Here is a 14839-nt window from a genome sequence, read left to right on the forward strand (position 1 = left end):
CTAATTGCCTATAATTATTCCTCGCTCTAATTAAAATGCAAATTCAGGCTAGCTTGCAGCTGTTCCCTAACCCAGCCAGTCTCAATCGCCATGCCACGTCCAATGTTGAAATATATAAAGATTTATCACCAGCTACTTTGCATTTTGTTGACTTCTGGGTGGCGTCTCTAGCGTGGAAGTGTGTTTATGATGTCTTTGTTGAGTGTGTCTGTTTTTACGCTGAGTAATGTGGGAGAAGTAAGGATGTGACAAATGGAACATTTTTCTTCATGTTTAGACATTTAGAAAAGTGTACTTTTCCATTAAAAGGTGAATTCACAATGCAGCTTCTTAGCAATGGTTTGGGTCTCACAGTGCATCTCTTTCAGATGGTAAAGTATTGTACATGCACTAACATTACTGTACCTAAATTCCACCATACATACCTTTACCTTCTCAATGTATTGCCCTACAGGAATTCACTGCTGTCGCTTGCCATTTTTCAATTGTTTACAACGATGACATAGTGGTGGAGATTCAACTCCAAAATAATTGATTCCCTGACTGCTTGCACGTCGACTCCTGGTGTCGTTTTCCATTTCTGAGTATCAAGATTTTATTCTGCTAGGAATCAACTCCTAAGATTCTGTATTTTTGTAACGGATGAGACTGATTAGTTGCCATACTTCCGAGAACACAAACACGTTTTGTGTTTTGTAGCGAGCTAGCGGGAGAACGGAGAGAGAGGGGAGGGACACAGTATAGGCAGGTCGGCTACCAGGCCGACAGGCCTAGCGCACGGTTCTGACTCTATTTCTATTGCAATGGAATACTGTATCTCAAAATTTCTTTGCATGCAATGTCTCACAACTTCAGTAAAGCAGGGCCTATCATCAATGAATAAGGTAGGATATTCTACACACAGCAGACCGAAGACTCTCGTAATGTCTTGTGTTGCATGCCTCGCAAATTCACCAAAGTAGATTAAAGTTCCTCTTCCTCCTGGTTTTATTTAAGTTACACAACTTTCCCCAGGCCTTTACAGCCTATAGTTAAGCTATACATTGGAAAATAATATTTTTGTGTGATAACTGTACTGTAATTTTAATTTTGTGTGTGTGGGGTGGGGGGGGTGTTAAGGATCCCAATCTTGTTTAAACCCCTTTTTTAACATGTTGATAATGGGTGTGTGTTTGCATCTGACTATCCGTATACTGAATATGTTTGTAGTTTGTGTCTGGTATGTTTTGAGCCTCAAAGATATTGTGTGATGTCTGAGATATTTCTAGTCAAAGTGTGTGTGGACAGACGTCTGTGAGTGCTGTTTTTGAATATACTTCCGGTTAAAGCTAAAACCCGAGCGCTAACTTGACCGAATGCTTTGCAGTCATTCTCTATGAGATGGTAAGCACATCTGCGTTAGCATTACTGTCCAAGGGCTAATGTAGCGTAAAGCCTTCCTGTCACATTTCATCAATAGCGTTTTTAGATTTGGCATTGTTTGTCGTAGCATTCACACTCAAATCCAAATCAAATCAAATTTTATTTGTCACATACACATGGTTAGCAGATGTTAATGCGAGTGTAGCGAAATGCTTGTGCTTCTAGTTCCGACAATGCAGTAATAACGAGCAAGTAATCTAACTAACAATTCCAAAAAAAACTACTGTCATACACAGTGTAAGGGGATAAAGAATATGTACATAAGGATATATGAATGAGTGATGGTACAGAGCAGCATAGGCTAGATACAGTAGATGATATCGAGTACATATTGCGAGCTTTGGTTGTATTGAGTTTTGCTGCCCAGCGTGTTGGACATGGAGCACAGTACACACAAACAAGTCAAATCAAATGTTATTGGTCACATAAACATATTTAGCAGATGTTATTGAGGGTGTAGCTAAATGCTTGTGTTCCTAGCTCCAACAGTGCTGTAGTGTCTAAGAATTCACAACAATACACACAAATCTAAAAGTAAAATAATGGAATTAACTATAAATTAAATATAAATTAAATATAAATATTAGGACGAGCAATGTCGGAGTGGCATTGACTAAAATACAGTATATGCAGTACCAGTCAAAAGTTTGGACACCCACTTAATCAAGTTTTTTTTAAAATGAAATAACACATATGGAGTAACGTAGTAACCAAAAAAGTGTTAAAACAAATCAAAATATATTTTATATTTGAGATTCTTCAAAGTAGCCACCCTTTGCCTTGATGACAGCTTTGCACACTCTTGGCATTCTCTCATCCAGCTTCACCTGGAATGCTTTTCCAACAATCTTGAAGGAGTTCCCACATATGCTGAGCACATGTTGGCTGCTTTTCCATCACTCTGCGGTTCAACTCCATCAATCTAATTCTTGGTCAAATAGCCCTTAGACAGACTGGAGGTGTGTTGGGTCATTGTCCTGTTGAAAAACAAATGGACTTGGTCTTTTACCAAATAGAGCTATCTTCTGTATACCACCCCTACCTTGTCTTCACTATTATTCTACAATGTAGAAAATATTAAAAATAAAGAAAAACGCTTGAATGAGTAGGTTTGTCCAAACCTTTGACTGGTACTGTACATATGAAATGACTCGTGTTCCAATATTAAAGTGACCAGTGATTCCATGTCTATGTACATAGGGCAGCAGCCTCTAAGGTGCAAGGTTGAGTAACTGGGTGGTACCTGGTTAGTGATGGCTATTTAACAGTCTGATGGCCTTGAGATAGAGACTGAAAAACAGCTTCTCGGTCCCAGCTTTGATGCACCTGTACTGACCTCGCCTTCTGGATGATAGCGGGCCAAACAAGCCGTGGCTCAGGTGGTTGATGTCCTTGATGATCTTTTTGGCCTTCCTGTGACACACACACACAAACACACACACATAATGAACTGAACATTACATTTCAGTAGAGCCTGTATGAAGCTTCTGTTGCTGAGAATTAGCCAGGTCTAAAACGAGGAGCAGCTTTGTGCTGTATACGTTGACATGGAAAACAGATTTCTATAGCAGAAGCTACGCAGGTCATCTCGCCTCATGCTATGCTCCACTTCCTTTGGTTTTATGGACCTTAATATTTTATGGGGTTTAAAGCTTTTCCTATACTTTGTGATAATGTAGGATATATGCTGTACTATAGATCTTGAGTGCAAAAAGCTGGGCCCTGTTGGAACCTTTTGAACCCTGAGAGAGAGAGAGAGGCCTCCTGTCCCTATCCGCTCTGCTCTCTCTCTCTCTCTCTTCCTCTCTTTATTTTCCTCTCTTTCTCTCTCTGCCTCTCTCCTCTGTCTCTCTCTCTCTCTCTCGATCTCTCTCTCTCTCTCTCTCTTCCTCTCTTTCTTTTCCTGTCTCTCTCTCTGCCTCTGTCCTCTGTCTCTCTCTCTCTCTCTCTCTTCCTCTCTTTCTTTTCCTCTCTCTCTCTCTCTCTCTCTCTCTCTCCCTCTCTCTTTCTGCCTCTCTCCTCTTTCTCTCTCTCTCTTCCTCTCTTTCTTTTCCACTATCTCTCTCTCTCTCTCTCAGCCTCTCTCCTCTTTCTCTCTCTCTCTCTCTCTCACTCTTTATTTTCCTCTCTCTCTCTTCCTCTCTTTCTTTTCTCTCTCTCTCTCTCTCTCTCTCTCTCTCTCTCTCTCTCTCTCTCTCTTCCTCTCTTTCTTTTCCTCTCTCTCTCTGCCTCTCTCCTCTTTCTCTCTCTCTCTTCCTCTCTTTCTTCCCCTCTCTCTCTCTCTGCCTCTCTTTCTTTTCCTCTCTCTCTCTCTCTCTCTCTCTCTCTCTCTCTCTTTCTCTCTCTCTCTTTCTTTTTCTGTCTCTCTCTCTTCCTCTCTTTCTTTTCCTCTCTCTCTCTCTCTTTCTTTTCCTCTCTCTCTCTCTCTCTCTCTCTCTCTCTCTCTCTCTCTCTCTCTCTCTCTCTCTGCATGCTGGGAGTGATTGGTGCATGCTGGGAATTGTTTGAGTGAAGGAGTGCGTGTGTTGTGGAGAGTTAGATATTCACAACTTTCTTTCGGTTTACTATTTCTTGGTGGCATTTTTTTTGTTGATGCATGATTAACGTTATTATTTTTGTTGTGGTAGAATTAAGTATTTTGTTTTCGTATCAAAATTACCCTGATTTTGGCGGGGATGGCAGCCCGAATGGGGATGCCGTCCCTGTCACTTCGGCATGGCTTTAGGTGTGTTACTGAAGCTGCTGTCACGGTGGAGGAGTTTTTGGTCGCCGTAGGAGAGAAGGTAGGCTATGAGAATATTGCTTATGCATCCCGGGTGAATAAAGCTGTGGTGGTATTTCTTAAAGAAGAGTGTCTAGTTGATCGGATGGTTGAGCATGGTGTACTTCTTAAAGGAATGTTTATTCAAGTTACGCCGCTTTTTTCTCCATCAACAAGGGTAACGATTTCAAATATACCACCGTTTATTCCTAATGAGATATTGGAGCGCGAGTTATTGCGCTTTGGGAAGTTCGCCAGTTCAATTAAGGTTGTCCCGTTGGGTTGCAAACACCCGGCGTTGAAATAGGTAATGTCATTTCGGCGACAGGTGTTTATGTTTTTGGACTCACCGGAGCAGACTTTAGAGTTATCGTTTAAAATCAAGTATGACAATAGATTGTATATGGCTTATGCTAGTACGGGTAGTCAACGGTGTTTTGAGTGTGGGGATGTTGGTCATAAGCGACATGCTTGCCCGAAAAGGTAGAGGGCAGAGTGAGGGGCACAGGTGGTCATCGTAACGCCTGGGCCCACTGATGTAGGGAGAGGTGAGCTGACAGCGGTAGAGCAGCCACAAGCACCTGTTGCTGAGGAACAAGTTATCCGTGTTGAGGGCACAGGGTTGCAACTTGTATTAGAAGGAAATGTTATGCTACAGAAAAGTATTGTTCTAGAAGGTAAGGATGTATCTGAAGAGCCAGTTCCTCAGACTGGTGAGCAGGTGCCCAGTATGAGTGCTGGGGTAAAGGAGGGGGTTCATGTGGAGCTAGGCTCCCAGGGAGTGGAGGAGATGCCCACTACGAGTGCTGGGGTTCATGTAGAGCTAGGCTCCCAGGTAGTGGAGGAGTTGCCCACTACGAGTAATGAGGTACAGGAGGGTTTTCATGTGGAGCTAGGCTCCCAGGTAGTGGAGGAGATGCCCACTATGAGTAATGAGGTACAGGAGGGTTTTCATGTGGAGCTAAGCTCCCAGGTAGTGGAGGAGATGCCCACTACGAGTGCTGGGGTTCATGTGGAGCTAGGCTCTCAGTTAGTGGAGAAGATGCCCACTATGAGTAGTGATGTTCAGTTGGGGCTAGTCTCCCAGATAGTGGAGGAGATGCCTGGTACGAGTGATGAGGTGCAAGTGGGGAGTGTTGAAAGGGATGTGGTAGAGGGGAGTCAGTTGTCTGTGTTCTCAGCTGAGGAGGATCAAGAGAAGGATATGGATATCTCTTTAGATATGACAGCTGCTGGTGAGGACTCAGTTTATGATCTAGAGGAGGTAAATGAGTTTCTGGATCAGACTTTTGGGAAATCTGTCAAATTGGCAGATTATTTTGATGTTGATAAGTTTGTGAGGTCAGCTGTGATGTTACAGAAGACGGTGGGGTTAGACCAGCTGAGTGAGAAGAAGCGGTTTCGCTTGAGGAAATTTATTACTGCTGTTGCAGCAGCAAAAGGTGGTGGGAAACGTGTTCAGGTTAAGAGAAGAAAAAAAAATTATGATGATGATCATGCTTCATAGGGTGTCTCTTTTCTCGTTGGTTTCTCTGTGGTTTCTTCTGCTTTTCTTTTCTCTTTTCTACATGGAGGTACTAAGGGTAGGTTCTCTCAATATGAATGGGGGAAGGGACAGGAATAAGAGGGCTTGGGTATTAGAAGTAATAAAACAGAAAAGGCTTAATGTAGTTTTCCTACAGGAGACACATAGCGATCAGGAAAATGAGGTTGACTGGGGTATGTGGTGGGAGGGGCAGCATGTACTCAGTCATGGTACTAATTTCAGTGCTGGGGTGGCAATATTGTTTTCCTCAGGCTTAGGGGTGACTGTGGTATCTACAACAGAGATTGTCAAGGGTCGGGTTTTATTGGTCAAGGTGGATGTTATGTTTTTTAAATTTTTTTATTTTTTATGTTTATGCTCCTAATGAGGGTACAGAGCGTATTGCTGTATTTGATCAACTAAAGGAAACGTTAAGACAGTGTGACCAAGAGGGGTGTATGGTTTTAGGGGGTGACTGGAACTGTACAGTGGATTTTACTGTTGATCGCACCGCTGAAGAACCTCACCTGCGGTCAGCCACTTGCCTGTCTGGCCTATTAACTGAGTTTGAGCTTTCTGATGTGTGGAGAGTAAGGAATGCCAAAGTTAGGCAGTACACATGGCTAAAAATTAATGAAGGTTGTGTCAGTGCAGCACGGTTAGACAGGTTGTATGTATCTGTCTGATGTAAATGTGGGTTTACTTTCGTTGGATCAGGAGAAGGCTTTTGATCGTGTGGACCACCAGTACTTGTTTAAAATAATGAAAGCCTTTGGGTTTGGGGATGTTTTTCTGTCTTGGGTGAATTTACTGTATGCTGGAGCCTCGTGTATGGTGAAGGTGGGTGGTGGTTTAAGTTGCCCCATCCCTGTCGAAAGGGGCATCAGGCAGGGATGCCCAATTTCAGGGCAGTTATATAGTCTGGCGATTGAACCAATGCTTTGTTTTTTAAGAGCGAAGCTTACTGGTTTCTCTGTGCCAGGTGTAATGAAGGGTCCCACGATAGCACTGTCTGCGTATGCAGATGACGTGATAGTTTTTATTACAGGGGGTGAGGATGTTAAGGTTCTCTCAAACACTTTAAAGGTGTATGAGGGGGCCTCCTCAGCTAAAGTCAATTGGGGAAAGAGTGAAGCGCTGTGGGCAGGTCAGCTTCAGATGGGGTCCACTCCACGGTTACCAGGGGGGCTTCAGTGGGGCAGAGATGGAATGAAGACTTTGGGGTTTTTTCTAGGCTCCGATGTCTTTCAAAAAAAGAACTGGGAGGGTGTAGTGGAGAAAGTGTGTGCCAGACTTTCAAGGTGGAAATGGGTGTTGCCCCAGCTGTCTTATAGGGGACGGGTCCTGGTAGCTAATAATCTTGCTGCTTCTACCCTGTGGCACAGACTAATGATTTTACAGCCACCAAAGGGTCTGATACAAGAGCTTCAGAGGACCCTTGTCAATTTCTTCTGGTCTGGGCAACACTGGATTAAAGCTGCAGCCCTGTACCTGCCACTGCACGAGGGTGGGCAAGGCCTGGTGGACATTTCTTCTAGGATCACGGCTTTCAGGCTCCAAGCAGCCCAGAGATTGTTGTACAGAGACTGTTCTAGCTGGGTCGAAACAGCCTACATATTGATGAGGAGAGAGGGCTGTTTGGGCTTCGACAAGCATCTTTTCCTCTTAAAGCTGGAGGGGGGTGATTTGACTGGCCTGACTCCATTTTATGAGTCTGTTATGCAGGCTTGGAGAGTCTTTGTCAAGTCCCGTAAGGCCTGCACGCCACCAGGGATGTGGCTATTTGAAGAGGCTCTTTTTCACAACACTGCCATCCAGTCCCGTGTTCTGGGTTCAGCTAGCCTACGTTCATGCCTGTTAGGCGTGGGGTGTACCAAGCTGGGTCATCTGATGAAGAGCAGGAGCAGATTGGAGGAGCTGGGAGAAAGAGCGGGGATCCGATCGTCTCGCCTACTGAGGAAGGTCGTCGATGAGGTCTGCGATTCCTTGCCAGTGCTTCATCTGCAGTATGTGACTGACACTTCCAATTCTGATCGGTGGAAGGAGGGTCTGGATTATGTGTTCCCTGCACTGATTGTTAGTGCTGCGATGGGGGCATTTGAAGAGGACGTGGGGACGCTGCTTTCCTTCGATACCCCGGAGCTGGGGGAGTTCAAGGAGGTGGGAAAGAAGGCCATGTACAGAATATGTGTAAAGGTGTCCCATGCCTCTTCCCTGGAAGGGTTCAAATCGACGAGGTGGGCGGATGTGCTTGGTCCAGGTGCCTCTCCAAAAGGCTGTTGGCGATCATTATATAAACTGCCTATTGATAAGAGGACAGCTGACCTCCAATGGAGGATAATACATGGAGCTATAGCCACCAATATGCATCTGGTACACCTGGATCCTACTGTTGGGGAGGGGTGTCCATTCTGTGCTGAGTCTGAATCTCTGGCACATCTGTTTTTACTGTGTCCCAGGTTGGTTGGGATGATTGAACTGATCACTGATTGGTTCTCAACGTTGGGAGAGGTTTTCTCTTCCCAACTGTATATATTTGGGCCAAAGTACAGGTTCAGTCAAAGTCTCCCTTTTTCTCTCTCTCTCCTCTTAATTGTGCTCTCTCAATCTCTCTCTCACTCTGCTTCCTTCTCATCGTCTGTCTTTCTCTCTCTCTCCTCTTAATTGTGCTCTCTCAATCTCTCTCTCACTTTGCTTCCCTCTCATCATCTGTCTTTCTTTCTCTCTCTCTCCTCTTCATTGTGCTCTCTCAATCTCTCTCTCACTCTGCTTCCTTCTCATCATCTGTCTTTCTCTCTCTCTCCTCTTAATTGTGCTCTCTCAATCTCTCTCTCTCTCTATCCCTCCTTTCTAACTCCCTCTCTGTCCCTCCCTTCTCTCTCTCTCTCTCTCTATCCCTCCTTTCTAACTCCCTCTCTGTCCCTCCCTTCTATCTCTCTCTCTATCCCTCCTTTCTAACTCCCTCTGTTCCAGCACCCCCCCACCCCGATCTCTTTCAATTCAGTTCAATTCAATTCAAGGGCTTTATTGGCATGGGAAACATGTGTTAACATTGCCAAAGCAAGTGAGGTAGATAATATATAAAGTGAATATATAAAGTGAAATAAACAATAAAATGAACAGTAAACATCACACATACAGAAGTTTCAAAACAATAAAGACATTACAAATGTCATATTATATATCTCTTTCTCACTGTATATCTCTGTCTCTCTCCGTCTCTATCACTTTCTGCCTCTCCCCTCTCTCGCTCTCTCTGTCTAGCCCCCTTCTCTCTCTGTCTAGCCCCCCTCCCCCCCCTTCTCTCTCTGTCTAGCCCCCCTCTCTCTCTGTCTAGCCCCCCTTCTCTCTCTGTCTAGCCCCCCTTCTCTCTCTGTCTAGCCCCCTTCTCTCTCTGTCTAGCCCCCCTTCTCTCTCTGTCTAGCCCCCTTCTCTCTCTGTCTAGCCCCCCTTCTCTCTCTGTCTAGCCCCCCCCCCCTTCTCTCTCTGTCTAGCCCCCTCCCCCTTCTCTCTCTGTCTAGCCCCCCTTCTCTCTCTGTCTAGCCCCCCCCCTTCTCTCTCTGTCTAGCCCCCCTTCTCTCTCTGTCTAGCCCCCCTCCCCCTTCTCTCTCTGTCTAGCCCCCCCCCCCCTTCTCTCTCTGTCTAGCCCCCCCCTTCTCTCTCTGTCTAGCCCCCTTCTCTCTCTGTCTAGCCCCCCCCCTTCTCTCTCTGTCTAGCCCCCCTTCTCTCTCTGTCTAGCCCCCCTCCCCCCCTTCTCTCTCTGTCTAGCCCCCCTTCTCTCTCTGTCTAGCCCCCCTTCTCTCTCTGTCTAGCCCCCCTTCTCTCTCTGTCTAGCCCCCCTTCTCTCTCTGTCTAGCCCCCCTTCTCTCTCTGTCTAGCCCCCCTTCTCTCTCTGTCTAGCCCCCCTTCTCTCTTTGTCTAGCCCCCCCCCCCTCCCCTTCTCTCTCTGTCTAGCCCCCCCTTCTCTCTCTGTCTAGCCCCCCCTTCTCTCTCTGTCTAGCCCCCCTTCTCTCTCTGTCTAGCCCCTCCCCCTTCTCTCTCTGTCTAGCCCCCCCCTTCTCTCTCTGTCTAGCCCCCTCCCCCTTCTCTCTCTGATTGTTAGTATTATGTCAAACAGCTTGTTTGCTCTGTTTTAAAGCCCAGCTCTAGACTAATGAGTTCAGGCTTCGCTGTCATTGTTCCCCTCAGCATCCCAGGTTGTGTGTGTGTGTGTGTGTGTGTGTGTGTGTGTGTGTGTGTGTGTGTGTGTGTGTGTGTGTGTGTGTGTGTTTGTTCTATTGTATGCCTCTCTTTTCATATGATAAGAAGTTTACCCAAGTCTGCAGTCATTAGAGTGTTTTGCTCAAAAGGCCTTCCTCCTGAGACTGTGTGTGTCTGTGTGTGTCAGTGTGTGTATTATAGCAGGCCACAAAGAAACCAGACACAAACACACATTGACTGAATGAATCTAGTCCAGTTTATTTGATAAACTTCTCTTTACTCTGAGCCCACCAGTTGGAATGAAAGTAAACGAAAACGGATACAGTACATTGGTGTGTGTGTGTGTACAGAGTGACAGACTCACCATTGAGAGGGTCGATCAGGACCCGTCCGGCTCAGTTCTGGGTCACTGGGGTCCTTCAGGGTTGATTGCCCTCATCGATCGCCTGCCCAGAAAAACCTCCTGCCTCTAACTGTCATCACTTAGAACACAACCCATCACCTACTGTTTATCCAATCATGAATAATGAGAGAGAGAATATGGGGGGCTATTTTAAGTTAAGGGTTAGGTTTAGGGTTGCAATTAGAGCTAAGGTAAGGGGTTAGTGGTTAGGTTTAGGGTAAGGGTTAAGGTTAGGAGTTGGGGTTATGGTAGGTTTAGGGTTAGGGAAAATAGGATTTTGAAATCAATTTTAGGTCCCCACGAGGATAGAAGAACAAAACCTGTGTGGGTGTGTGTGCGTGTGGGTGTGTGTGGGTCTGACAACCCATAATTCTCCAGGTGGAAACATTGTATCTCAGTTGTGCTCCTATTTTCCTTCAGGGAGATTATATAAGGCGTGCATGCATCACTCCAGGTTGAGCGCTCTCTCCCCAGAAGCTCTATTTCTCACCACTGTTTTGTTTTCTCACCGAGCAAACCCTTGACAGTGTCAGAAAACCTTGCAAGGGCCTAAAACGCTGTATTGATCTGTGAGACGTGGTGGGAGGAAGAAGGGAGGAGGAGAAGAGCGGTGCACAGTAGCGTGACCAGTAAATGAAGAAGTGGCTATTCTTGCTCACCCCTGAGGTCTCTTTCAAACTGACTGAACTTTAGCAAGGTAGCATATGTTTCAATTCATGTGAGGAGAAATGGAGGGAAATGTCCGATGTGAGGAGGCACATTGTCACACTGTCACACTGTCTCTCTCCTGACAGTCTCCTCTCCCTCCAATTTCTCTCTTTCCCATTCCTTGTCAGTCGCCCTCTCTCTCATATTCCTTCTCCCTCTCTCTTATTCCTTCTCTCTCTATTATTCCTTCTCTCTCTCTTATTCCTTCTCATCCACTCTCTCTATTATTCCTTCTCACTCTCTTCTCCTTCTCTCTCTCTTATTCCTTCTCTCTCTCTTATTCCTTCTCATCCTGTCTCTCTTATTCCTTCTCCTTCTCTCTCTCTTGTCCCTTCTCTCTTATTCCTTCTCCTTCTCTCTCGCCCTTATTCCTTCTATCTCTCTTATTCCTTCTTCTCTCTCTTATTCCTTCTCTCTCTCTTTTATTCTTTCTCTCTTATTCCTTCCTTCTCTCTCTCTCTCTCTCTCGCTCTCTCTCGCTCTCTCAATTCAATTCAATTCAATTCAAGGGGCTTTATTGGCATGGGAAACATGTGTTAACATTGCCAAAGCAAGTGAGGTAGACAACATACAAAGTGAATATATAAAGTGAAAAACAACAAAAATTAACAGTAAACATTACACATACAGAAGTTTCAAAACAGTAAAGACATTACAAATGTCATATTATATATATATACAGTGTTTTAACAATGTACAAATGGTTAAAGGACACAAGATCAAATAAATAAGCATAAATATGGGTGTATTTACAATGGTGTGTGTTCTTCACTGGTTGCCCTTTTCTCGTGGCAACAGGTCACAAATCTTGCTGCTGTGATGGCACACTGTGGAATTTCACCCAGTAGATATGGGAGTTTTTCAAAATTGGATTTGTTTTCGAATTCTTTGTGGATCTGTGTAATCTGAGGGAAATATGTCTCTCTAATATGGTTATACATTTGGCAGGAGGTTAGGAAGTGCAGCTCAGTTTCCACCTCATTTTGTGGGCAGTGAGCACATAGCCTGTCTTCTCTTGAGAGCCATGTCTGCCTACGGCGGCCTTTCTCAATAGCAAGGCTATGCTCACTGAGTCTGTACATAGTCAAGGCTTTCCTTAATTTTGGGTCAGTCACAGTGGTCAGGTATTCTGCCGCTGTGTACTCTCTGTGTAGGGCCAAATAGCATTCTAGTTTGCTCTGTTTTTTTGTTAATTCTTTCCAATGTGTTAAGTAGTTATCTTTTTGTTTTCTCATGATTTGGTTGGGTCTAATTGTGCTGCTGTCCTGGGGCTCTGTAGTGTGTGTTTGTGTTTGTGAACAGAGCCCCAGGACCAGCTTGCTTAGGACTCTTCTCCAGGTTCATCTCTCTGTAGGTGATGGCTTTGTTATGGAAGGTTTGTGAATCGCTTCCTTTTAGGTGGTTGTAGAATTTAACAGCTCTTTTCTGGATTTTGATAATTAGTGGGTATCGGCCTAATTCTGCTCTGCATGCATTATTTGGTGTTCTACGTTGTACACAGAGGATATTTTTGCAGAATTCTGCGTGCAGAGTCTCAATTTGGTGTTTGTCCCATTTTGTGAAGTCTTGGTTGGTGAGCGGACCCCAGACCTCACAACCATAAAGGGCAATGGGCTCTATGACTGATTGAAGTCTCTCTCTCTCTCTCTCTTTCACACTCTCTGTTCTGCTGTAATGACATTAAGTAACAAAACAATTAGGGGCAGTAGAGACTAGTGTCAGTAATTAGCCTCAGACAGCCTCCTGCCAGACAGCCATGCTAACCCACAGAAATTACCTTGTCACAATGCTCATTTGGTTAGGTGGTGGGAGTCACGGTGTGTACGTGTGTGTACGTGTGTGTACGTGTGTGTACGTGTGTGTACGTGTGTGTACGTGTGTGTACGTGTGTGTACGTGTGTGTGTACGTGTGTGTGTGCATGTGTATCCTGTGAGTTAATGAGGGTAATGTAGGAATATCATAAGTAGATCTGACTACATTACATTACATGTGACATTAGTTGCCTTAATGAAGCTGTTTTTGACCACACATACATGACGCTATTTAAATGTTTTGCATCTACACTACCATTCAAAAGTTTGGGGTCACTTAGAAATGTCCTTGTTTCTGAAAACTGACTCTAGATCTCGTACAACACAGTGTGCTATTCCCTTCACAGAACAGCGCAAACTGACTCTACCCAGAATAGAAATGAGGAGCAGGAGGCCCCGGTGCACAACTGAGCAAGAGGACAAGTACACTAGTGTGTCTATTTTGAGAACCAGACGCCTCACAAGTCCTCAACTAGCAGCTTCATTAAATAGTACTCCCAAAACACCAGTCTCAACATCAACAGTGAAGAGGTGACTCCGGGATGCTGGCCATCTAGGCAGAGTTCCCCTGTCCAGTGTCTGTGTTTTTTTTGCCCATCTTAATCTTTTCTTTTTATTGGCGAGTCTGAGATATGGCTTTTTCTTTGCAAATCTGCCTAGAAGACCGGCATCCCGGAGTCGCCTCTTCACTGTTGACGTTGAGACTCTAATGTGCTTGTCTTCTTGCTTAGTTGTGCACCGGGGCCTCCCACTCCTATTTATTTCCTGGTTAGGGCCAGTTTGCGCTGTTCTGTGAGGGGAGTAGTACACAGCGTTGTATGAAACCTTCAGTTTCTTGGCAATTTCGTCATTTACAACATTAACAATGTATGAACAATATTTCGGATTGATTTTATGTTATTAATAATGGACAAAAAATAGCTTTTCTTTCAAAAACAAGGACATTTCTAAGTGACCCCAAACTTTTAAACGGTAGTGTAGCTACAGTTAAGAAAATGTTCTCCTGAGGTGCTGACCTGTTGCACCCTCTACAACCATTGGGATTTTTATCTGACCCTGCTGGTCATCTATGAACGTTTGAACATCTTGAAGAACAATATGGCCTTAATGGCCATGTACTCTTATAATCTCCACCCGGCACACCTAGAATAGGACTGGCCACTCCTCAGAGCCTGGCTTCTCTCTAGGTTTCTTCCTAGGTTTTTGCCTTTCTAGGGAGTTTGTCCTAGCCACTGTGCTTCTACGTCTACATTGCTTTTGGGTTTCTGTGTAGCACTTTGACATATGCTGATGTAAAAGGGGTTCATAAATACATTTGATGTTCCTGTATGTGTTTGTTAGTTCTTCTCTCTGATGTGTTCGTCTCTGTGTTCACAGGTGTCATCACTACCACGTCCAGGAAACTGGACAGGGAGCAACAGGCTGAGCATGTTTTAGAGGTAAGATACACTGTGTGTGTGTGTGTGTGTGTGTGTGTGTGTGTGTGTGTGTGTGTGTGTGTGTGTGTGTGTGTGTGTGTGTGTGTGTGTGTGTGTGTGTGTGTGTGTCCGACACGTTTCTATGCATGTGTTTGGCTGTCTGACGTGAATGCGCTGTCAGATGTTTAATGAAAATACAGTACACCTCTCAGTATCTCTCTCCAATTGTGGCGGACTGGAGCCAAACCTTTAGAACCCTGACAGAGAGAAGCCTCCTGCCCCAATCCACTCTGCTCTCTTTCTCTTCCTCCACGCTCTCTGTCTCTCTGTCACTCTCTATCTTTCTCTCTCCTCTTCTCTTTCTCTCCTCTTCTTTTTCTCTCTCTCTCTCTCTCTCTCTCTCTCTGTCTGTATTTTTCTCTCACTCTCTGTTGATCTCTCTCTATCCCTCTCTCTTCATACCTCCCTCTCTGACTTCCTGGTCTCAGTAGAGTGTGCATTAGAGAGGCAGGTCTAGTGTAATTGAGTCAGTACGAGGAGTGGAGCAGGAAATGGAGTTTGTGTGTTGGGTTCCATTACGAGCTGATTGG

At 44.9% G+C, this 14839-nt stretch overlaps 1 protein-coding gene across 3 annotated transcripts in view; it reads left to right on the forward strand.

Moving 5' to 3' along the window:
- The window catches only part of LOC112266166 (protocadherin Fat 3), a 350540-nt gene that overhangs the window by 239784 nt on the left and 95917 nt on the right, over positions 1-14839 (forward strand). For all 3 annotated transcript variants that reach the window (XM_042296360.1, XM_042296361.1, XM_042296362.1), the window contains exon 4: positions 14209-14270. In XM_042296360.1, the coding sequence (XP_042152294.1) occupies positions 14209-14270 (62 nt within the window). The remainder of the gene's footprint in view (positions 1-14208; positions 14271-14839) is intronic.

Source organism: Oncorhynchus tshawytscha, linkage group LG13 (assembly GCF_018296145.1).
Source record: "Oncorhynchus tshawytscha isolate Ot180627B linkage group LG13, Otsh_v2.0, whole genome shotgun sequence".
In the NCBI taxonomy this organism is placed as follows: domain Eukaryota; kingdom Metazoa; phylum Chordata; class Actinopteri; order Salmoniformes; family Salmonidae; genus Oncorhynchus; species Oncorhynchus tshawytscha.